This window comes from Galleria mellonella, unplaced genomic scaffold, assembly GCF_026898425.1.
Source record: "Galleria mellonella isolate WM207_F2 unplaced genomic scaffold, CSIRO_AGI_GalMel_v1 utg139, whole genome shotgun sequence".
NCBI classification, from domain to species: Eukaryota; Metazoa; Arthropoda; class Insecta; order Lepidoptera; family Pyralidae; genus Galleria; species Galleria mellonella.
The window spans coordinates 6,217,559-6,243,057 of NW_026441995.1; the positions used below are offsets into that span (position 1 = coordinate 6,217,559).

Sequence of the window (25,499 nt, forward strand, 5' to 3'; positions counted from 1 at the left end):
ATCTCTATATATATGTAACGAAATTAATAAACATAAGTTTTTAAAAAGAAATATTGAATATTATATACATTTACATATATTAAGTTTTATGCGATACGATAAATAGGAAACTTTCACAAGTCAATAGAAACACCAACAAATAAAGCAATATCAAACATTGGCTCATAAATTAATATTTACATTACCGTCGCTTGGTGACAGAATCAACAGAACCAATAATGCAAACGCTGTGTCTTGTTTTATTATGATTAGGTACAATTCCCGCTAACTACATGATAGGTACCCGTTTTCCCGAAATAGAAGTATTGTACTATAATATAGGAATGTTTCATGCCATTCCAGCAGACCCCTAGTTCGACGACCCGAAGCTGGTATATAATTTTGCCAAGACATTTCTTTCATTCCTGTTATTTGATTTGGGGGGTCTTTTTGTTTGTTAAAATAAATCAAACGATGCCCTACAATTTATTAAAGTAGGATGGGACTGACGTGCCTAAAAGGACAAAAGTCCCTAAATAAATAAAAATAAAAAAAAAAGTATTGTATTAATTAAGAGTGTTTACAATTATAATTAATTTATAGCTCTTCAACATTATGACAGGCTATAAATTGTCAAAGACTATTAAATTTGTAATTGGATTTTTTATTTTGTCACTTCATTTCATACTTCATATTTAAACATTTGTATATTTTTATATAACACACGGGGCAAACGAGCATACAGCTCACCTGATGATAAGGGAGTATCGGTGCCCATGAGTACCCTTAACATCAGGGGTAATGCAGGTATGCTGCCGGCGTTTTAAAAATGAATATGCTTTTTTCTTGAAAGTTATAATGACGCAACGGTGTGGAAATACTTCTGTTGGAAGTCGATTCCAAAGTGTGGTTGTGCGTGAAACAAGGTGTTTTGAAAAACGCACGATGGAGGACCGCCACTCATCCAAACGGTTAGGATGGTATTTTAGTTTGTGGCGGGTTGCATGGTGGTAAAAATTAGCAGCAGGTATATAGGTGTATATTTAAATATTTAAGGGACTTGCTTTGTTAGAGCATTTTCATATTGTTTAACATTTTTTTTAATGATAAATAATGATAATGTTGTAAATTTTAGTATGAATGCTCTTAACGTGGTCTCATATTTACCTGAAACAGCCATGTGCCGGGGCGTAGCAAATTAGAAAAATCCACATAACTTTGATACGTCATTATGCTGATCGATGACTTCGCTTGGCTCATGTTCGACTGTGATTGTGAGCTACGTATTGACATATGACCTATGTTGGAAATGCGAGGTATAATTATTTATTACTTAAATGTTTTTCTCGGTACATAGGCAATACGAGATATTGGTGTACAATAAACAAAATATTTTAACAGCTTGAATTGTTTAAAATGTTAAATGTATACAAATAAAATATGCACTTTATCAACTGCACAATTAACAATTGCATTAGCAATTAATTATATCATTTATTTTATACACTAACACAAAAACAGTAATAAAATAATGTACAATTAAATAAAACAAGGTAATAGGCGCATAATTGAAGCAAGTAATACGATCTTTATTAGGTATGGATTATAAACTAGAATAATAATGATATAAAGTAGCTAACAAGATAATTACTTAGAATAAAATGGAGTTTCTGTATTTTATATATCTACTTTATATGCCTACTTATTAGTATATAACTACTTTTCACAGTTTAAGAGTTAATACAGTTAATAATCAATTATAATGAAGTATATATGTACATAAAAACAAACACTTTATACACATTATTACGTTTCATATAAATAATAACGAGTAGCTATATTCTTCTTTATTTTAAAGAATTATTATTTTAATAGAGAAATTAGAATACAGGCGTAATTGCCCGTATTTTTTTTTCTGTCACTTTAGTTATTTTATACCAAACTAAAGGTTTTGACCTTTTTTACAAATGTTATCCTAACTAATATAAAATCGTAAAATAAAGCTGGACAGTATCTAAAATATTTAAGAACACGAATACATATGAAATGACTTAAGGGCATTAAGTATGTTAGCTACTAAAGATTATGTAATGTATAAATTGTTAAAGGACTTTTATATACATTTCTCATTCATATAAGTAAGTAAATAAAATAAATATGAAAATGTTAAATTTTAAATTATATTTAGTAATAAAAACATAAAAACCTGATATATCAAATCTACTCGAACCGCTTCTTGAATCAATAGCTGATTCCAGAGAAAGTAAATCAACTTCTGAGTCATCTGAAAAAGATTAAAAAAATTAATGGTCTTCAAAATCATTATTAGTACATTTTATTTGAATCTCAAATATACAAATATACAATACAAGTCTAAAAAAGTCTATTACATCGATCATTTTTATAGAATAAATCAACATCAACGGAGCCTGTTATACGTAGGTATATAAAACTATCATATGGGTCGAATTCTGTATATTGATTTATTTGCTTGGAAAATAGCCAGAGTGCTAATTGTAATTTCGAATTATGAAATCACCGTTTCTGACTTGATATCTGTTTGTTATGTCATCATGGGAAAATGGCAAAACGGATTTTGATGAAAATCTGTTATCTACACAAGATGTTACTCTAAACTCAACTTTTAGAATTTTCAATTTATGAATGGATTGAGATAGAATCATAATGATAAAGTAGAATATGGAGATCTTTGATAATTATTATATTTACATTAAAAAATCTTATAGATTGCATTAGTATTAAACATTTACTTGACATGTTTCATCATCACCACAGCCATTATCTGTCTACTGCTGAACATAAGCCTCCCCCATAGACTGCCATAAGGAACGGTCTTAAGCCACCTGCATCCACTGACTGACCTGCAATGTATTTGAGGTCGTCACTCCGTTCAGTAAGGATCGTCCTAACTATAGTAGTTGCCCATATGGGGTCGTCACTCAAGAACCTTTTTTTTCTGATATGTTTACAAAATAAAATAAATTTCTATTGTATGTATTGTTATTCCTGTAATAAGCAAGGTTACAAGAACATATAATACAGTTGATCATGTAATTAAAATCTGCAGTACATAATTAAGTCTATATTCAGATTTATATAACTAAGGATAAAGCAAAAAATAAATACCTTTCATATGAGACGCCATTATGAATATCCGATTCACGGTAACAAATTTCAATTTAAATTTTTCGAAGATTATCGATAGCCAAATAATTGTTAAAAAAAATATTCCATTAATTCAGAATTCAGTGTAGTCGAAATAAAATTTTCAATACCAGTAAATTCCAATAAATATTATTGGGATTTATATATTTTTTATTTAGTTACATGTTTTCAACCGACTTCAAAAAGAAGGAGGTTCTCAAATAAACTATATTTTTTATGTTTGTTATGTCATAAGTCCGTCAGTTCTACACCGATTTGAATAATTCTTTTTTTATTTGAAAGGATATACTTACAGATTGGTCCCAAAGAAATTTTATCAAATTCGATTCAATAGCTTTAGAATAAAATAAACAAAAAAGGTTTTGAGATAATTGAAGTCCGCTTTTTTGTGGAGAAAAGTGCATTTATTGTCACACAACTTATTTCATTATATTTACATATACTATATATTGTCGACAACTGAAAATAAAAAAAAATGTAGCATTTTTTGTTATAGTACGAGTAATTTAAATAATTTACGTAGTGACCAACCTGAAGAGCTCTCGTCAATAATATCCATAGTTATAGGCAATATATAGTCTTTGGACATACTGAACGCTTTATTTAATGGCTCCTGTACTTTAGGATAATATTTGATGAGATTGAAGAAAGTCTGCCCCGGAATGACTAAGAGATCTAAACTTCGGCTCGCGTAAATCGAAACAGCGGAACACGACACTGGTTGCTAAAAAAAGGAATTTGAAGTGTTATCAATGAAATAAAATATAAATTATACCTTGTAATGATTTCATATTAGCAAATTTCACTAAAAAATCACGGAATATTTAGTATAATGTCACTACATTACCTCTATTATTTATTATTATTGTCTTAGATTAAATTTTCCGATAAGTATAACTTTTGGTAACACTACAACTGTTGAAAATGAAAGACATCGCTCATGAATTTATTATATATATATATATATATATATATATATATATATATATATATATATATATATATATATGTCAATAAATGAAAATCGAAAATATTACTAATTGACATATTCATTCTACCAGTGCTATAAAGTATTACTTACTTAGTATTATATATTATTAGTATTATATACTTTCTATAAATGATTTTTAAATACTTACACCACTAAAATTTCCGAACATACCACCAGGACCCATACATGTAATCATTTCGTTATAAGATGTCAACACATCCACCTTAAAACAAAAGACAGAATATATCAAATATATTACTGGAAGCTTAGTTCTCCAGTTTAGATTTTAATTCATTCAATGTAACAATGCTCAGTAGAGTTTTAAAAGTAATATTTCTTGTAATATTATTATAAGCCTGAGAATAATATTCACATCCATAATAAAATACCCTCCTATTTCGAAGAAAAAATGTTTTTATGATGAAAAAGTATATAAATTCCTTGAATATGTTGAGGTTTGTGTGTGTATATAAAACAAGATAAAGTAAGGTAATAAAGACACTCCCTACTACAAAAAAAAAACTTATTTTGTATAATGTTGAAATTTATATATAAAAAAATATAAGGTATAATATTACACCGATAATTATCAGCAAAATAACTATAATATAAAGTACAGTCCTCTACCGATATACCTATTAGTGATTAAGTTTTTAAAAGGTAAAAAAACCTTCAAAAACACATGGCAAGTACGTGCACAGAATAAAAATAAAATACGCTAGTATCACGTAATGCTATTTATTACCTTCCCTCTATAAATGATGTAAATGTAGGGCTGTATATCTGAAACTTGTATGACAGACTCGCCCTTAAGGAAGTACATCTCATGCAGGTGCTGTGTGATGACCCTGATGAAGGATCGCTCCACTTTCCCAAAAAGGGGCACTTCACGTAATGCTTTCTCGTACATAAATACTAACGTGTCTTCCATAAGAGCCGAGTTCAGACAACGGCAAATTTGCTAAAGCAAGTAAAAATTAAAATAAATAATTACTAATATTATAAACATGAGAGTGAGTTTATTATTACCTTTGATATCTTAAATCATTCGTCATAACATCTGGTACGCGCATGATATTCTGACCGTAAGGTCCCGGCATAGAATAGGTTACCCCTTCTTTTGCCGTGGATGTCGGAAGAGGCGACAGGGAGGGCGAGCGACGGGCAGTAGCATCCCTCTTAAAACATCTTAAAAGCCTGATGCGGTTGCTAATCCGCCTGCCAATAGTGGCAACTATGGAAAATCCCCTAAGGGGGAGGCTTATGTTCAGCAGTGGACGGCTAAAGCCTGATATGATGATAATATTTAGGAAGGACAATAATAATATATCCCATTCACGTGAACGAAAACGTGAGTAAAAGCAAGCAATTTACAAATATACAGTACCATAGTACATAAAAAAAACTTCTGTTCCCAATACCCTTAAGCATAATACTTATTTCCAAAGTTTGTTCAAATAAATGAAAAAAAAACCTGAGCATTGCTTCCATTCGTCCTTTTCCACACATATTCGAAATATTTCAGAGTTCTCGCTGTTAGTATTGGGTCAACATTCTCTTGGTACAGAAAGTTCGCCAAATCTCTTGTTTTTTCCTATGAAATATATAGAAACAGAGCTCATTAAAACTAAACTAATTACTGCAGTAGTCCGTAATATTTTTAATGGTCAAACTTTTGCCATCTGAAACAGGTATATGTTACGAATACTCTTTCATTTCTTTTTATTACACAAATTTCAATAAAAGTTACCTATTACTGGTATATATGGGTTCTTAATATATATTGTACTTTGAATAACACAAATTGCAATATAATAGTTACATGACGTTATATCTTCATACAGAGTTCTTTATGAGGTAAACAGAGCGAGCCTAACGATCCCTATTTTTAATTATAAGTTGTTTTCTCACTCTTGAAATTGATAGTTTGTAAAAATTATTAATATTTAAGTTATTTTATTTACATTATGTTCCAATAATGCATGCGCATCTGCTGATCGCGTCGATGATACATAACCAAACATGAAAGCGAAATATAGGAAGCCTGTGACCTGGAGGATCATGGTCAGCCACACGTCCACAGTGTTCTGCACACCCACCGGGGTACACCCGCATCCTGTACAAACAATAATGAATACGGTATTATCATGTTTTCTGTAATTCTTAAAATAGTAAAAAAATAATCTCTTTTGACCCAATTCACCATGTTCCACATAAAGGCGGAGTCAAGCGTCTTTGAAATGAAATGAAATGAAATTTATTTGCTAGAAACATTGTAGAAAAGGTGTTGCATTTGTGAAGTTTATAAGATGTCTATTATGTTTCGCCACATCAAATGGCATGCAAATATTAATTATTGAATTTATCCATTGGCTATTTTATACAGGTACATTATATATTTAATTTTCAATTACATATACAATAAATCACTATTAGTACGAAGTGCCACTTTGGTCATGCATTACAAACAGTCAATAAAGCTTAGCTTGGAATTAGCTTGCGTACTTTAGGCGAATTATGAAAGCACGAATGTGAGGAACATTGTGATTGAGATTTGAAAGAGAGAGAGTAGACTGAAAGATGATGTAGAGACAAAAATTGAAAAGTGAATGTTGCGTTGGATTAGCTATGCTATTTGTGGAGGAGAGAATGGATCAAAGAAAAATTACGAAAGATATATAGTAGTATATATATATTGGTATAAGTCGCCCTAGATGGACATATGTCGACCAAATAGGCGACATGCTAAAGAAGAGCCAAATTAAAAGTACCCTTATCTGTCACGCTTGTCTCCCGAGTAACGGGAGACAAGTGTGACAGATATGTATGTATGAAGTATAAAATGTATTTGAGTATAGATGCCTTTGATACTCGGTTATGTGTGCCAACCCTGCAAAAAATTTTACTTTAAGCTTTATTGCCCTTATTGTGAATGTATCATTCGATGTGCTTATATTTTACCGAGCATATTATAATCCATGACCATTTTTAAAGAGCGTAATAGAAGAAAAAATAGAGAGCAAAATAGTAAAGAGAATACCGAGGAATAACGCATATAAAATCCAAGCATATAAAATATTTTTCAAATCCAATTTTGTCCTACTCGAATAAAACTTCCTCGTCTGTGAAAGCCCTAAAACTCATTATTTAATGAGCAATCCCTATCAATACACTTTGCCATTTTGAAAGACGTCTAATTACACTCAATAATTTATGAAAGGCATGTTTCCCCGATAACATTAGACTAGTAATTGAATATTGCTGGTAGTAACTATAATTACTCGTTAATATACAACGATGCTCCATTATAACATCCATCAGAAACTGTCATGTAATATTCTAATATAATTACGCGTCACTAAGTTGCTGTAAACAGCTGTATTCTGTTCTATTTGATAATAAGGATATATTGTGGTTATTAGGTACTTAAATTAATTAATTATTATTACCAACAAACATTTCGAATACCCAGAAAAACGTTTGAGCGTATTCTGTTACCGCATCTGAAAATTTTCAATACGTTTATTGTATAGTCTAAGATCTCGCAGCTGTCTTCTGTAGGTATAAAACTTTTTTATGAAACTTTTTGTCATTCTATATGAATAAACTTACGTTTAGTGTAGGTTTTTTTTGCAAAAGATTTACCTATAACTGAAGCGCCAATATTTAGAACAAAATTTTATATGCACGCAACCGCTGATATTTTTATAGACAGTCATAAATATGTTACTGTGTATAGAAAAGAATAAACTCTTATTTGATATAAATGATATCAAAAAGCATGAGCTTTCAACAAATTCACCAAAATTGTAACATAAGTTCACCCGGCATTAGGTTGCGGGTACATAACATTAACGCTCGACTTTTATCTACATCAAGTTTAAATAAAAAGTCTTATACCTGTGGAAGTCAACGGCGGGATCTTAGACTATTAATCAAAATCTTTATTAAAGTCTATATGATTACTGAATACTACCAGAGGGAGACTTTGTACAAAAGTCGATTGCTTGGGTACCTCTGTCCCCTTCGTGTTTCGACCGTGAAGTAGTTGTATTTGCATGGCTGTGTTTCGGTTTGAAGGGTGAGATATGGCGTGAATTTACAGGGTACAGAGGAATAATACCTGAGACCTCAGGAATGGCATCGCATGGGGGTATCATGGGCGAAACAATATACTCTATTATGTCCATGGTACTGCTCATGTCTATAGGCGACGGTTACCACTTTCCATCAGGTGGGCTGTCAGCTTGTTTGCCATTCTAAGTTAGATAAAAAAAAAGTAAGATATTCAATCCGTGTGTAAATTATCAGTGTGCATTGTAAAAATGTTCAAGTACATATATGTTTGTAATATCCTTATTAATATTATCGATATGAAAGTGTTTTTTTGTGTATTAGCTTTTAGCGACGTAACGGCTCAACTAATTATCATGAAATTTGGTAAATTGGGAATATACTTTTTATTCTGATCAATGAAAATAATTTGGTTATGCGGATACAGTTGCGGGTAATAACTAGAAAATATATCAACTAAAAGTTTATGTATTTATACATTTTAATTAATTACAAAAATACCTTATTATTCTAATAAACAAGTAATAAATATATATAGCTATTATATATATATATATATAACGATAAAAATAAAGGCTTACATTTGACTTCATATCTATTACTAGAAACTATCAAAACTCGGGAACAATTAACAATGATATAATTAGAATCTGCTCTCAGAAACGGTACACAGGAGTAAGTGAAAATGATGGAAGTGGCAATATTGACGACCGTTATTGCGAATGGTAAGAACTTCAAAAGTACTACCATAGGATTTAAACGCATTATATCACTCTCCCAGTATGAGAAAGTTCCAATGATTCTAGTCACCTGAACAATAAGAAAATTATTTTATTGTAAAAAATAATTACAAAAGAATTTTCGTCTTCGAAGTTCTTTTCGATTATTTGTTATATAGAAAAAAAAAGTATGTAGTTTATTTGTTATAACCAACTAAGCTATTTTGATGACCTATTTGATAACTAAAATCAGAATACTTAAAATGACCAAAAAAAAAACCTTTCATACATACAATATAACATTTGCTCTATAATATTGCATTTGCGGGTGCTGCTTGTAGGGACTGGTCTGCTCTAATCACTATGACTGATTTCCTCTTATTAATTGTTTAACCAGTTGGTTATGTATTCAATTTTTTTTTTCTTTTTGAGTATTTAATTGAATTAGTGCTAATTGGTGGTTTGTATTCACACAATATAACTTAAAAATGTAAAATAATAATAAAATTATTTAAAAGAGCATCACGCAAGTTTCTTGCTCGTTCTTCTTGTGATGAGACAGCTTTCCGAACGAGCGGTAAATTAAAAAAAATGTAATGACTTTTCAAAAGTGCTTCAATGTAAGTTTATTTGAATAAATGATTTTCTATTCTATTCTATTCTATTCTATTTCATTTAAATAGCTTGAAAATTTCCTGTTTCACTGGTAGTGACTTTGATTCCCCTAATTTGTTATTAAAATTAAATTGCTCAATTACTTCTCAAAGATTTTACAAATAAAGAACGCTTCGCTTTGTACTTCAACAGTATCATTTTACTTAAGATTATGTACTAAAATTTGTATGAATGAATAAGGGGAAATAGATAAAGAAAAAAATTGTTTACATTTTAACCAAACTTACCAGAAGCATACGATTCATTCTGTACAAATCCACATCAGTATTATCATTAATGATCTTAACCTAGAAATTCATTTATGTTTTTTTTAAGTGTACACAAAGTAACATTTATTAAAATTTTGCGTTTATTAGCACTAATTAGTAATGGTAAACTTTCCATCGACTACATCATCAACTTCTTTATCACATCAGAAGCAAAAAATTATAAAATAAAAAAAATAGTAATATTATAAGATCTTTTTCAAAACTCTACATACCATCAACAACACTAGAATGCATCGACAGCGTAAAAATAATAATATGCATCATCGTCATACCAGCTTTTAACTGTCCACTGCTCTCAATACACTGAACATAGGCCTCCTCCTATTGAAGGGGTTTTCCCAGCAATTGCTGTTTGACAGTGCGGTTTGACAACCGCAGTTAAGCTTTTGATGATGTTTTTAGAAAGACAGTGTTGCCCATCCCTCGACCATTACGTTCCCTTAGTCGCCTCTTACGACACTTACGGGAAAGGAAAGAATAGCCCATTCAAAGCCAGAACAACACAGCCAGAAACAATAATAAATAACTGTATCTAAAATGCTAATGCACCAACTAAAAAAAGTAAAATTCTAGATATAATAATATGTAAGTGGAATAGAAAAGTGCAGTCGGACCTTTCAATAGAGAAAAGTGTATTATTACCAATTGTTCGATCGGAAAAACGCTGATAGCATCGAGAAAAAAGGCATGTTTCAAATATCGAGAGACGGTGAGTAGAGGGTGGGTGACCAACAAAGAATGTTCGTTGTAGTAAGCCACATACGCCATTATTACTATATCTATGTAGAGTATTATGTCCGCCCAACTGTATTCACCTCCATACTTATTCTGTTTTGTCTGAAAATTTTAAAATATTTTTATCAAAAATTTACATTGAAGTCACTTTAAATAAATATGTGGTAGTATCATATATATATATATATATATATATATATATATATATATATATATATATATATATATATATATATATATATATATATATATATAACAAGTTTATGTAAATTACGTTTACGTTAATTGTTACGAGAGTAGACAGTATCTTTGATAATATAAATATAAATAATCCATATCCAGGAGTCTCACACATTTCATTTACTCTGATTCCTGTTTGTAATCATATGCTGAGATATTATAAATGCGAAAGTTTATAAAGATATATGACTGAATGAATGGGTGTTTGTATTTTTAAAGCAAACACCACTGAACGGAATTGAATGAAATTTGGTACAAGCTTACGTTGTATTGTAACTTAAAAAATAAGATATTTTACAAGTTGATTTAAGCGGGTAAAGCCACAAGATACAGCTAATATAATATAAATATTACTTACAGCCATATTATAGGGTATAGTGACGATATAAAATGCAGACATTATGAAACGCACGGTACACCAAAACTTCAGAAATATACCATGTGGAGTGATACATCCAGGTAGAAACATATATCTAGTATACCTGAAACATATCCGTTGCTTAAACATTATGTTACAATTTCATATATCTAATATTCACCATTTAAGTAATCTATCTTTTCCTTCCCACTGAAATTCAATAAAAGTAATTTATATATTTTTTCTGTCATGGAAGGTCTATTCCAAGGTATGCAGAGACAACAAAATGCCAAAATTCTCAATCCTTATATTACATTTCATTTCTTATTTCGTGCATTTTTATAACTCATCGAATGCATACATTTCAATTCAAAAGACTCGATAATATATAATTTATAAAATTGTTATAATGTTATAATCTAGTCTTGTTTTACAAAATATATAGAATACGTAATTATATTTAGGGAAAAGGCGTTAATAAATTTTATCTCAGTAAATTTAACATAGCCTTGTTTTTGACTGTTTAATAAAATAATAGCAAATCCGTTTCAATATAACTTGTCTTTTATTTCATAACGTAAAGTCTGAGCTTACAGCGTAATGTATAAAAAGAAAAGCTTATAATTTATTATCTACTAAGCCAATTTCCTTACAACCAGTATAATTTTTTCAATGTTTAACTTTCCTACCATCTATTACAGGCTGAAATTCTGACACCTCAATTACGAAATCTAAACCTCAAGTAAAATACAAATGAAACAGCGTATCCAATTTTAACTTGGCTTTAAATATAAATTATCACAACGTTGTATCTATTGCTAGAAAATAATAGTAATACTAATACTTTTTTATGTATTATTATAGCTGAATTAATTTAATTAAAATTTTATTTAGGAATACTATGAACCCTAAAGGATCATGCTGACAATGTTATCTTACATAGAGGAATTCCGATTTGATTCCTATATGAACCAATTTAGAATATGAATTTTCATTTATTAAGAAATATTCTTCTTAGATAAATTTGATTCTAATTTAAAGACTTAGTCGTAATAGTGAATAAAGATAAATATATAAGATAAGTAAATTGATAAATTGCTTTATAAATAAATAAAGATTAATTAGTCAAATTTGATCACACTTTTATTACGGTTCAAAGATTTCTTTCTTAACAATCATCTAATAGACACGTCTGGATGGATCAATGCGTGCCGAATTATCATGAAATCATTCGACCATGCCAAGAGCATTAGGCCACTTATTGTTCTTTACATTGTGCTTTTATATTACAGCTTTTAATAACGTTCAATCAGTCCGATCGAAAATTTTATACAAGTCTCACAAACTTACCTAAGTGCTTCTATATCTAACTAATAGTCACGAACGAACAATAAAGCCCTTCATCGTGTTTACATAACTTTGATCATTTTCTTATCCATTATTTACCTCATGACTCCCAACTTTTCGAATGTCTTCACATACTGTGCCTTCTCCTCGCGGCCGCTTAACACCACAAAACTTTCCTTTATCTCTTGCTACAACAACACAGAGTTTTGAAACAAGTCCGCTAACAAAACTTAGCAAAGTATTAATTTGATCACCATTTACCGCAATTCTGTTTATTTTGGCGTCCAGCCGACCCGTTAAAGGTTTCGCGTCCTCGTAACGTTTAGCGCCTTTGCGAAGTACAGGGTCTTCTAGAACCTGCAAAAAAAACAAACTTTCCAAATATTACAAACATTAAATTATATAGGCATTTCTATGTGGATATGAATGTATGAATGAAAACCCTATTGTTCCCTTTAAAGAATGATACAGATTAGAAAGAGTAACACTATGTACACAAATAAAATTAATACCTAATTACATAAACCTTTATTGCATAAAAGCAAGGTAATGGGCATTATAAATTATTCTACTCGTATATCGTAATTAGTGACTACATTCGGCTTCGTAGGTTTTTTATAATTTGCAGCCTATGTTATTCGGTAATAATGTAGTTTTCTATAGGTGAACAATTATTACGAATAAATTCGATTAACTGTTTTTTGAATTCATCTATTACAAATAAAACATATTAGTCTATAATATTAGTGAAGATAAATATCTCCTGTCATACATTATTCAACTTTGTTTTATAAACAACTTTATCTAAAGAAGGAATTATAGAATCGCTTTAGCAGGAAAATAAGTTTCTTATCTATAAATAGAACACTTGTAACGTTACACTAAACATAAAAAAAACATGCGGCAAGCTATATTTCCGTATAGTACGAGTATGACAATTTAAACCCACCCACACCCAAGTGAGCAATCGTGCATACGTATCTTTATTTCTCAACTAGCTTTTACCTTCGACTTCGTTCGCGTGACCGGAATATGTTACCGACCGAGATAAAAAGAAGCCTACCTATGTCATATAGTACATGTATATCTTTGTATGTATATATAGTATATGTATAGTGCTTGATTAAGCCGTATAAATATATGTCCAATATATCTTAATTAATTTTTGAATAAGAAAACAGTTACTCTCGTGCAAAAGCATTAACCACAAGAAATATATTTACAATTTGCTATGTTTATCTCTCTAGACTAGCTAACTATTCTAACTTCGTCACCGTCTGGTTAGCCAGTAACATTTTAGCTAATGTGTTTGCCACTAACTACACTATGTACGTTGAGTACAGCAATATTAAATGCATGAATCACCGTGATAATGGGATGACTAATATCTGGGAAGGTGCCCCAGCACTGCACCAGTGCACTGTACTCCACATGCAGTAATATACAATTTGTCGTTGTCACTACAGTGTACACCTGTGAAATTAAAGTGCATTATGCAATATATCAACTGTTTTATATAGAGGTGTAAATTGTATATAAAATTTTTAAACAATCTATTAAAATGTCACAATATTGTACACTGCTGTATCCGATGACATTGATGCTCCTTTCCACTTTGGGTTTGCTGAAAGAAAACTGTATCAGAGTTAAGCTCGCCTTTGTACTTTTGATTACCTCTGTCATATTCTTATAACTAGTGTGTACAATAAGGAATTAAATAAAATAAATAAATAAAATAAAATATGACGCCCGGAGTGATGGGCACGTTGCTTTGTGTAAATGAGGTTACGAACGCGATTTCTGGTCGGATCAATTTAGGAAATAGACTTTTTTAATCTAAATCTAATTGTTCTGAGTTGTGCTCCTAGACGTTTGCTAGCTAATCATATAACAGGGTGACCTAGCTTAATAATTGGCTATTGACTATGGGGCATATATTATTATTATTATTAATTTAGTTTCTATATATATATAGCCAACATAAGATAAAGCGAAGTATTTCAATATAATGCCCTAGCAGAATAGGTCTAACTATTCTTATATTTAGAGGCAGCTACAGCATTTTTAATTATTAAATGTTATTAAATGAATAAAGATATTAATAATATAAACAACTTATGAAAAAAATGATTAAATTATTTAAATTGAATTTAAGTTAAATTATAAATAAATAAAATATAATATATAAGCGAGGTACACCAATTTTTTAATTTAGACATGAACATACAGTGATTATTATTGTAAATATCAAGATCAAGCTTGGTTTTTACAATATTATTATACAATACAATGTCATTATATTTTTATCGTAATTTTTATATCTATAGGTATGTATGTAATGTTGTATATTTAACAATTCACTACTTTGCTGGTGAATAACTGGAATTCAATCTATGTATCTAAATATAGCAACAATAATGAATCATGCATACTTTAGGCAACCCGAAGAGCATTTCCACAACGCCAAAGTGACTTCCGGGACCTATAGTCTTATCTATTTTCCCTCGATGATTCAATAAATTAGAATGTCCCTGTAATATTACTCTATATATATGTATATATATATATGTATATATATATATATATATATATATATATATATATATATATATATATATATATATATATATATATATATATATATATTATAATAAACTAAAAGATATTACTAGGTATATTGGATTAGGACCAGGTGGCTTGGTAAGGTATCATTTTAACATATTTTTTTCTTGCACTTTTTATTACACTTCATTCCATTAGTTGCCTCTTACGACACCCTAGGGATATGAAGGAATGGAAAATGTAGTCTTACTTTGTTATCTTAAGGAGAAATAAATATTTGATACTGTTAATAATATCCAGTTTTACCAGCGTTTTATCTTGTCTTCAGAGAACAGAAAAATAATATCCGAGTTGTCAGGAATGGCAACGCATGCGGAGAGCGGGGAGGGGTATCATGGGCGAAACAGTATACTGTATATATACGTCGCCTATAAATGTGAGCTGTCTACCATTTTCCATCAGGTGAGCCGTCAGCTTTTTTGCCATTCTAAGTTGCATAAAAAAACTACATCTGTGCCAAATTTCAAAGAGTAATAAAATAATATATGTTAATAGAATAAGGATATTTAATAATAAGCAATGTAAATTACAGTAGAAATATTAAGTTTACAATTGAAAGTTGATACGATCATAAGGCAATTAATGACGTAGGTACCTTTTGCAAAATATACATGTCACGTCCAATATCGCCTGCATGTTGTACTACTTCATTGTCGGGCAACACTATTGTTCTACTATTTGATGCTACCGTTTGCAAGAAATCACGGTTACAACCCTAAAACAACAATAACATTTTCTGTATTCTTTATTTATTATAAATTAACAATTGGGTGATAGATATTGTTTTTTATACGAAGCTATCTGACGACACCTTAGTACTCGGATTAAAGCTAATCATGAGCAATACAGTACACTCTGTTATGTCCATGGTACTATTTATATCGATAGGTGATGGTTACCACTTTCTATCAAGTGGATCGTCAACTTATTTGCATAAAAAGAAAAGCAACACAAGACTACAAAGCAATCACAACGCAGGTTCTATACATAATCTATGAATCACAACCATAGGAAGGAGAATAGATTGTCAGTAATGGGGACTAGTGGTCCCAGGGTAACATTCAACAGCTGTAAAATCGAGCTCCATACAGTTTCCCCTGAAAACAATGGTTAGGTGGGTTAACAGGCCTACTTCATTTTCACCTATCATACTGGCGGGGTGCCAGTGAGGGATATACTAATAATGTAGGCAGGGTTACCATTTCATTATCATCTCATACAAAAAAATCACAACCCTAGAAAGAGAATGCTAGGCACTATTCTTAATCTATGTTCACAATGTTAATTTTAAGAGTTGACACTAGTATTACAATGATGACACTACAAACGGAATATATGCAATCATCCAAAATCATCAAATAAATAAAATAAATACAAAATCGTAGTATACTATTCTAGTCTATAATTTGCTTTTTTCCAAAATATCGTCGAAAGTCTAACAAGTATAAAAAACCTACTTTCTAGTTAAAATCTTCAAATTCAAATCAATTAATTTCATGCATTTCATATAAACATTATTTCTTCAAAGTGACCCAGGCCAGCATTATTCTTTCTATAAGATTTATGTGTTAAGTAATTAATTTTGGTGCAATATTTTAAATCATAAAAATCAAATGTCGATTAATAAAAAAAAAAATACTGAATGCCAGCTACTACTACTACTACCGGAAAGACAATATTTATTTTTATAGTTCATTACCTGAAATATAGGACAGAATAATAAGGTTTCTACCATTTCTATACATAATACCTCTTGCTGGATATTAGAAGACATGTCTTTGAATATTTCCTCCGCTAATATGGCATTATTATAATACCTGAAAACATGCTTTAATTTTATCTTAGAAAGACGATCCAGGAAGGAAATATATAAGATTTCAGATTCTAGATCACGTCTAAATCATCTTTAACAAAGAGCTTTCTACAAAATTAATAATCGAGCTTGTAAACTAAGATTTTATACGTCAAGTCATAAAAACCCATTCATGATCATCATCATATCCGCCTTACCTTAGGGGATTTTTCCAGTAGTTGCCATACTTGGTGGGCAAGTTGACAAACGCAGTTAGGCGGTTGGTGATGTTTTAAGAAGAACACAGCTGCTCATCCCTCAACCGTTAAATTTCTTTAGTCGCCTCTTACGACACCTACAGGAAATTAAGTGGTAGCCAATTCTATGCCGGGACCGCATAGCGCAATGTATACGTGTATGGACACATAATAACTATAATCTAAGGATATAACTTACCACTGCACACTAAAAAACTTTCTTACACGTGCTTTTATTTTCGCACTGACACGATTCACCGTTAAAAAATAAAAAAGTTCTCTCATAGACTCCTGCCAAGAAAACGTATTACAATTATTAAAATTAAAATTTCTAAAAAATGTTACTAAATTGTATTTTATCACTATTTACATTTATTTATCTAATTAGGAGCAGGTAGATATATTAAAGATGATAGCTGAGATGCGACCCTAATAAATATTAAACTTAGTCGTCATTTACTAAAGCTGTACCTTATCACCCGAGGTACAGAGAAAATATTACAACGACACATTAAAAAGTCAAATTAATTTATTTATTTACATTTAAATATGCTACTTCTACAATTCAATAAATCGTTATAATCATAAATAGTTTTTAGCCGTGGCTTCGCTCGCGTCAATATTGACTTTGTTCAAAAATTCTGATTTTTATAGGTAGAGATAAAATAGTTACAAAATGAAAAAAACGGAAATAACATAAAACGTAATATAATTACAATATTATTAACATACAAGTAAACACAGATAACAGTTTTAACCAAGTATAAAATTAAAAAGTATTTGACACAAAGTAAAATAAAAATTAAAAAGAATTAGATGTAAAATAATGAATTTGAAAATAATATAAGACACTATCGCTCAAAAAAATAAACAAAACAACAATAACGATAAATAAACTGAATGCAGTTATAACATTTTTAACATAAAACTAAACACTAATACATGGTAGCAAATCTATACTAAGTATAAAACGAAACAATAAATTAACACTCAAAAGTGTATTAGATAGTATGCATGAAACTTGGTATTGACGTATGGCATTTCAGCAAGCATCTATTGAAGATTTCGTTGTTACACTCTCACCCTTAGACTTAGATGTATAATTAAATTATAAATTATAAACAATCATTCTGTAAGTTTAATGCAAATCATATCGCGCAATAAAAGTTCCAAGCAAAAATAAATATACAACCGTTTCCAGGAACACATCTATCTCTATACCAAAATTTATCATAATCGATTCAGCAGCGTAACAAATAAACAATCTTACTTTCACATTTATAATATTAGTTTAAAATAGTGATTGTTGACAATCAGTACATTTTTCATTTGTGACAAAAATGCATGTTAACATTTCTAAAATAAAGCAATTTTACGTCAATGTTTTTGAATGATATTATCTCTTTGTACTGTGTTGTCAAGAGTGTTTTTAAGAAAACAATATATAGTACAATTTATAAACATAAACAAAAGCATTATTATTCACAATTCATATTCACGTAGATACATTTTGATGTCTACAAATACTAAGAAACTGTACGTTCGACTGTTCTCAGAAATTGTCTACCATAGTTACTTATGTAATTCTCGAAATAATCATTCGAGTTACTATGCAAATACAATAATATCTATCGTACTGTCAAATTTCAATTCTCTGTAAAATTTTAATCAATGAAACGTCTTTCTTTATATGTAAACATCCAATTATATATATTCCTTATATAATAATCACTAGCTTTGTATTCCATGAGTTCGCCAGTTGCCATATCGTAATATTGAATAGTCTACCTATATAATCTTCCTAAAAAAAAGAGCTATCAAATGCAAAGATAATTTTTCAAATCTGACTGGTAGTTTCAGAGATTTCAAACGTACGGACAAACTCATCTGCTTTACTATATTAGTATAGATAATAAAGATCATACGTTTGGAGAAATAAAGATTTTTAATAATCTTCGTTTTAGCAATTCTTCCCTAGTACATTTTATGCAATTTGGAATGATTAACTCACATGGTGGATAACCGACCCAATAGAAAGTGGTAAGCGCCATCTATAAATATAAATATATAACACTATGAACATCAAAGAATACACGGGGATGCCCATTGGGCCTTTATACATTGCCACTCCTAAGATTAGGCCTCCGTATTTTATAATTTAACTGCAATCTGCCATAGTCTCCACCCTTTAAATCCTAATACAGCCATTCAACCACAGCTTCTATGAAAAGAAATCGGGTAAAACGGTTACAAACTTACCGGCTATTTCCTCCTACTTTACCCACACAGTTTCTTCATTTCCTTGTTTGTGGTCTTATAATGAACCTTTGTGCAAAATTCTACATTTTCAGACTCGATAGTTTCAGCTGATTGTATTAGTAGAATAGTGTATAGAGATTAGATACTCACTTTGAATTTTAATTTTCTTCGAGTGGCAAGTAAATATATACTGCAAATTTTCGCAGTGTAAAAACAAAATAGGTACGTTCCCAAAGCAAATATTAGCATTACCTAAAGACAAATATAAATATTAATAACTAATAATTTCAAGCTAATAATTAAAAAAAAACAGTTTTCAATAAGAGAAAAACATTAGTCTTTTCATTTTACAATTAAACATATGGTTGCCTTAATGTATTAAAAAACCAATAGGGGAAACATATATTAATATATTTTTTCATTTTCATTTTTCATATTGTATCGTCCCAAACGGCGCTTCAATCGATCGATTATTCGATTCTTAATCTAATGTCCACACCTCGCGGATATGAAGCGATTACACATTATTAAGTTGGAGGGCAGTTAGTGAACTTGTCCTTGCACTCGGCTTGAGATCACGTACCGTCGCGAATCAAGAGCATAACCGAACAGTGATCTAGGAGATCATCAAATTACAGATAAAATATTGTGTATTTAAAGATTTGTGTAGGCCTACCAATCAAGAATTTATAACAGCATCCAGTCAAAGGTGGAAAGCAGTGCGGCGCATGAGATTCCTTCAAGTAAGTGCACGTACCTTCTTAAATATTGTAATCGCTTCACCCTCATTATCAGAAGTAAGGACAAACGTATTTCCACCGCTTAACGGTGTCCCTATATATATATATATATATATATATATATATATATATATATATATATATATATATATATATATATATATATATATATATATATATATATATATATATATATATATATATATATATATATATATATATATAGTAAAAAATAATGTCACGGATGTACGGATATGCGACATTATTTTTATATAAGATGTAATTTAAATAATAAGTGAAAATAATAAAATAGATACACATTATAATAATAAATAGAATAAAATTGTAAGGAAAAAAATAGTCTCAATTTAATGGGAGTCCAAATCTGTGTTTCTCATACTTTTGTCAAGTTTAAAGATGGCAACCCTATTCAGGGATAAAGGCAGATACGCCTTCTTAAAACCACCCACTTTAAATATTTAATTCTCCCTGGAGAGCAATAGGTAAATACATAATGGAGCAGTATATGCTTTACGCACGATGACACCTTTTTCGTTGTAAAAATATATATTTTGCAATGTAAATTTATCTCCTTATCAAACTGACAAATACTATATTATTCTATATGCTTAAATCCGTACATATTATAACCATTCTAATTAAGATACCATAATATAAATATGAATTTAGATCGATCACTTGGAAATGTATTTCAGAAAAATACATCTAGTATCTTGAGCTATCAAACACATCGGACGAATATCTATAATATAAGGTACATATAATAAATAAATAACACTGGCATATTTTTTAATTTTTTTAAATAAAAACAAAAATTAAACTTTTAGTAATGCAGGCAAAATGACTAAATCGAGATTTTCCTAATTGAATGTGATTGTTCTGTTGCACATCCCTAATTGAACTTTAATATATTATTTACATGTTTATTGTAACATGAATTCTAGAAACAATGAGTCTATAGTAAATAGACATACCACAAATAAATCAGCTCTTCCTGGTGCTAAATCCGAAGTACCAGTGCCAGTGAAAACAGATGTACCAAAAGAAGATGACGTTAAAAAAGGTTTCTCGTGTCTAGCCTCATTTATCATGAATACCTTCGTTTCCCAAAATATTAACTGTGCCATCCATGATTTCTGCAACATTAATACACACGTTTTTTTAAACACGTTAAACACTATTATAGCAACCATAGGAGTATTATGGGCGAAACAGTATACTCTGTTACATCTATAGTACTGTGTATGTCTATAGGCGCGGTTATCACTAGCTTGGTCGCTATCCTAAGTTACATAAAAAAATTTAAATACTAAGAAATTCGCTACATATCTTACTAATATCATATTATAAAGAACTACCTTCTAATTATTATAAATGTAAAAGTGAATTTGTTTGTTACCTCTCAGCGCTTTAACTGTTCAATCGTCATGATATTTAGTATAAGTACACTACCTTTTAAGATGAAAATGGCTATATTTTATCACCCGTATAAAGTCGCGGAAGAAAGTTTGTCGCAATATGAACAATGCAATATTTTTGAACAGCCATTTCTTATGATTCCACTGTGTATTCCGATATGCAATTTAAATTGTAAATAGATAATTAATTTGAATCACTTACAGAACACAACAACAAACATAGATACACAACAAAGGAAAAAAGAGTATTTATATATAAAAATAAAAAACATACTATACATTTTATGTGATTATGTATAATAATGTATAATATTTTGAATTTATTCAGTCTTTTGACTGAATAAATTGACTACTGACATTATGTAAATCATAAAACATTGAAGAATATATTAGATATATTGTTGGAGTGTAGTAAAGAAGTAATATAAATTTTTTCGCTGACGGTATTTGTTTCAATTTGGTACAGAGTATGAATAGTGCTTGCCATGTTGAATATTTTAATATTCATAGAAAATTTCAAGGATTTTTATGAAAAATAGTAGATGTATTCGAAAGCGATGTGACCCAATGGTATATTACCTCGACTTATAGGCCCCAAAGGTCATAAGTTCGCATCTCGCCGACACTTAAGACTTTATAGAAATACTGTAAACATATCAAAATAATGAATGACAGACGAAGAACGGTAGACTCGTTCTCTACCACGTTGAATTCTAATATTCTCTTCGAAATATTACTCGTATATATTATCCGATTAATATAAAAAAATGCGAAAATTTATAGGTAAATAATAATAACGATAAATATTGAACGCATTCCAATGAATTTTAGTAAAATTTCATTCAAATACATTTAATAATCATTGTGTAAAAAACTAACGAACGTCTATTTATCCCTCTATCCTTCTTTATCTATCCTTACAAATTTTCAGAATTTTACTAAATTTCCTTCAAAGACATGCAGTATATTATTATTATCATTTATCTATAATATTCTAACTTAACACATTGGACTTTATGTACTAATTCACGCGAGTGAAGCAGCGGGACACAGTTAGTTTGATTATATGATTATGACTATATCAGGTAAATAGGTGTGGGCATGGATCTCGATTTATAAAACACGTAGTAATTAGTATTACGTATTTTCTTGGGTCCCCCACTTGAATTTCAATTTAATATTTAAAGATGTGAATACTTTATTTTTCAAAGAAGAGTCAAGACAAAAGCAAAGCGTGAGACGATCGATATCATAAACAAATGTCAAAATGACAATACAGAGATTGTTTACGAAACGCATGAACGTTCGTAAACGATCCTTTCTAAACCAATTATAATTTACGACAATTAGTTCATTCATTATTCGAGATTATAAATAAAATCAATGTAACTAGAACTTACTTCATGACATAATTTTTTTGGACAAGCGAAAAGGTACAGAAAACATCCAGACCAATAGCATAGTATGATGAATATTAAGCAATACTTCAACAGACATAGGAGCTGGAAATTATTTAATCGATTTAATATTTGGATCCACAAAAGAATTAACTTTTATTATAAAAAGAAAAAGAAGTATTAGTATACCTAATATATAGAACATAATATAAAAATATAATATAATTAGATATTTAGATCAACAAAACAGTATCTTTTGATTAAAGTCGTCAAAATTCATTCAAAATTAGAAAAGATAACAGAACACTTTAAAAAAGAAAACTAGATTAATTAAGAATATCTTCCTTTCTGTTGTTGTACAAATACATACGTTGAATTATTTTTACATATAATATAAACATTATCCGTTTTATAATATAAATGTATGTATATAAATTTCGGAGTATTAGTTGCCATACTTCTCCGAAACGGCTTAATTGATTTTTAATGAAATTTAGTATGTATACTCGGTAGGGCTGAGAATATATATATATATATATAATAAGGATGGCCCACTCCAAACAATTTTTCTAGAAAAAAGAAATAATTTATATGGCAAAACAACGTTTACCGGGTCATCTAGTATTACTATAATATATACAATATAAATACAACATAAACTAACTAAAACATTTAACTATAGAGGCAATTTGTAAATTTTCTCTTTTTTTGTACGCATTTTTCTTTATCGTTTAAAAAGTTTTACCCCGTGGGATGGTCTAAGAATATTACAATAAAATGAGAAATATTTAATCTTCTTATAAAAAGTCGATAAATGGACGACTAAAATGTTACTATGTAGTTATTACAATAAGTACGTGGATACAGACGAAAAAACAAGTGTATCTACATGATAAAGAGATGTCAATAATCCATAAAGCCATTTTAACAACTTATTGCGCTAAAAATCCAGTAACTTCACAGTAATTAAAACAGCAGTAGTAGTTATCATTATTACTCGTATGTTTATAAGATAAATAGAATGAAAGGGCAATATCAGACATTTTGTTTGTTCCCATGCGTAAAGTAACGAAAGCGTACCTACTGTTGTTATATTTGTTTATGAAAATCATGACATATTATGTTCACATTACAAAAAATGTCATGATTCTCCTTCACGTTAATTTCCAAATTGCTTAATCAATTTTAATAAAGTTCTGTAAACGTGTGTTGTTTGATCCAAATTGAAAGGTATAATATTTTTTATCCCGATAAGAAAAAATAAACACGGGTAGCAAATTCTGTTTTGCCCTTACCTACTGCCACAGTAGAGGGCAAAATAGAGTTTGCCAGGTCAGCTAATCATTATATATAGATTAGTTTGGGACTAGTTTCACAAACATACTCTTATCTAAAAACTAAAAACAGCATCCACCTTTTTTTGGCAGTCAGTTTAAAATAAGGAGTTACCTTAGCATTGCTATTAAAATTTTTCTCCCATTTACTAATATAGTCCCAAATATGCCAAACTTGAAGTGTAGGAAACAGCTTAACCACTTGCCCAGCAACAGATTCGCCACGGGGGTCCAAGGTGTCAGTGAAAATATACATCGGAAAGACAGACAATATGTCTAAGTAAAACCCCACAGTGGCCATTTTAACTTCCGCTATCTCTTTTATTGTCTCTTTTCGTATATTCTAAAAATAAAACACAGAAATATATTAAGTAAATGGAGCTTAACAATCTATATCAAATATCAATATATATATATATATATATATATATATATATATATATATATATATATATATATAAAATAATGTCACGGATGTACGGATGTACGACATTATATATAACCCAAATATATATATATACATGTTATATATAAAATTATATGTATGTAATTATTTCATGTCTTAAATTTAGAATCTCTTCTACAATTTTTTATAACATGCCAGCGATATTATTTTAGAAATTGTGTACAAATTCTGATCAATATAAAAATCAATCAAGCGATAAAACAAGTGTTTTGAGGATAAGTAACTCGTTTTAAGAGCATTTTAGCTGAATAAATGTAAACTTTGTATTCAACGCGGTAATGTAATCTGATATTATAAATTTACAACACTCTTCCTTGATATTATACGGCTTTATTATAAAATATCGTAAATTTTGTATTATATAGGATATCATAAAGCTATTATATTCGGCCAAGTTCAAAGAGAAGGAAGATTCGCAATTCTACTCCTCATATTTTTTTTGTACCTATATGTTATTTGATACTTTCGCTAATACAGCACCTATTTTCTTATCTTTTAATGAGCTAAATGTATTTGATCTTGTACTAATTATTTTCGGAACTGTCTATGTGTTTTAATAAACAAAATTTTCAATTAATAAACACATATACAATCCTTCTTGTCGCAAAAATAGCTAAAAC

General features: G+C 29.7%; 1 protein-coding gene across 1 annotated transcript in view; it reads right to left on the reverse strand.

Annotated features, from left to right (window-relative positions):
* Positions 1 to 25,499, reverse strand: part of LOC113513411 (uncharacterized) — a 55,196-nt gene that overhangs the window by 11,020 nt on the left and 18,677 nt on the right. The window contains exons 15-37 of the mRNA XM_052903551.1: positions 24,529 to 24,756; positions 23,083 to 23,184; positions 21,239 to 21,400; positions 19,654 to 19,755; positions 17,444 to 17,535; positions 16,895 to 17,012; positions 15,791 to 15,910; positions 15,006 to 15,104; positions 13,939 to 14,046; positions 12,835 to 12,930; positions 12,673 to 12,761; positions 11,227 to 11,350; positions 10,536 to 10,730; positions 9,852 to 9,911; positions 8,812 to 9,040; positions 7,606 to 7,659; positions 6,121 to 6,272; positions 5,631 to 5,750; positions 4,902 to 5,117; positions 4,305 to 4,379; positions 3,697 to 3,889; positions 2,186 to 2,263; positions 1,147 to 1,277 (exon numbers count right to left, since the gene is read on the reverse strand). Of these exons, the coding sequence (XP_052759511.1) occupies positions 1,147 to 1,277; positions 2,186 to 2,263; positions 3,697 to 3,889; positions 4,305 to 4,379; positions 4,902 to 5,117; positions 5,631 to 5,750; positions 6,121 to 6,272; positions 7,606 to 7,659; positions 8,812 to 9,040; positions 9,852 to 9,911; positions 10,536 to 10,730; positions 11,227 to 11,350; positions 12,673 to 12,761; positions 12,835 to 12,930; positions 13,939 to 14,046; positions 15,006 to 15,104; positions 15,791 to 15,910; positions 16,895 to 17,012; positions 17,444 to 17,535; positions 19,654 to 19,755; positions 21,239 to 21,400; positions 23,083 to 23,184; positions 24,529 to 24,756 (2,943 nt within the window). The remainder of the gene's footprint in view (positions 1 to 1,146; positions 1,278 to 2,185; positions 2,264 to 3,696; positions 3,890 to 4,304; positions 4,380 to 4,901; positions 5,118 to 5,630; positions 5,751 to 6,120; positions 6,273 to 7,605; positions 7,660 to 8,811; positions 9,041 to 9,851; positions 9,912 to 10,535; positions 10,731 to 11,226; positions 11,351 to 12,672; positions 12,762 to 12,834; positions 12,931 to 13,938; positions 14,047 to 15,005; positions 15,105 to 15,790; positions 15,911 to 16,894; positions 17,013 to 17,443; positions 17,536 to 19,653; positions 19,756 to 21,238; positions 21,401 to 23,082; positions 23,185 to 24,528; positions 24,757 to 25,499) is intronic.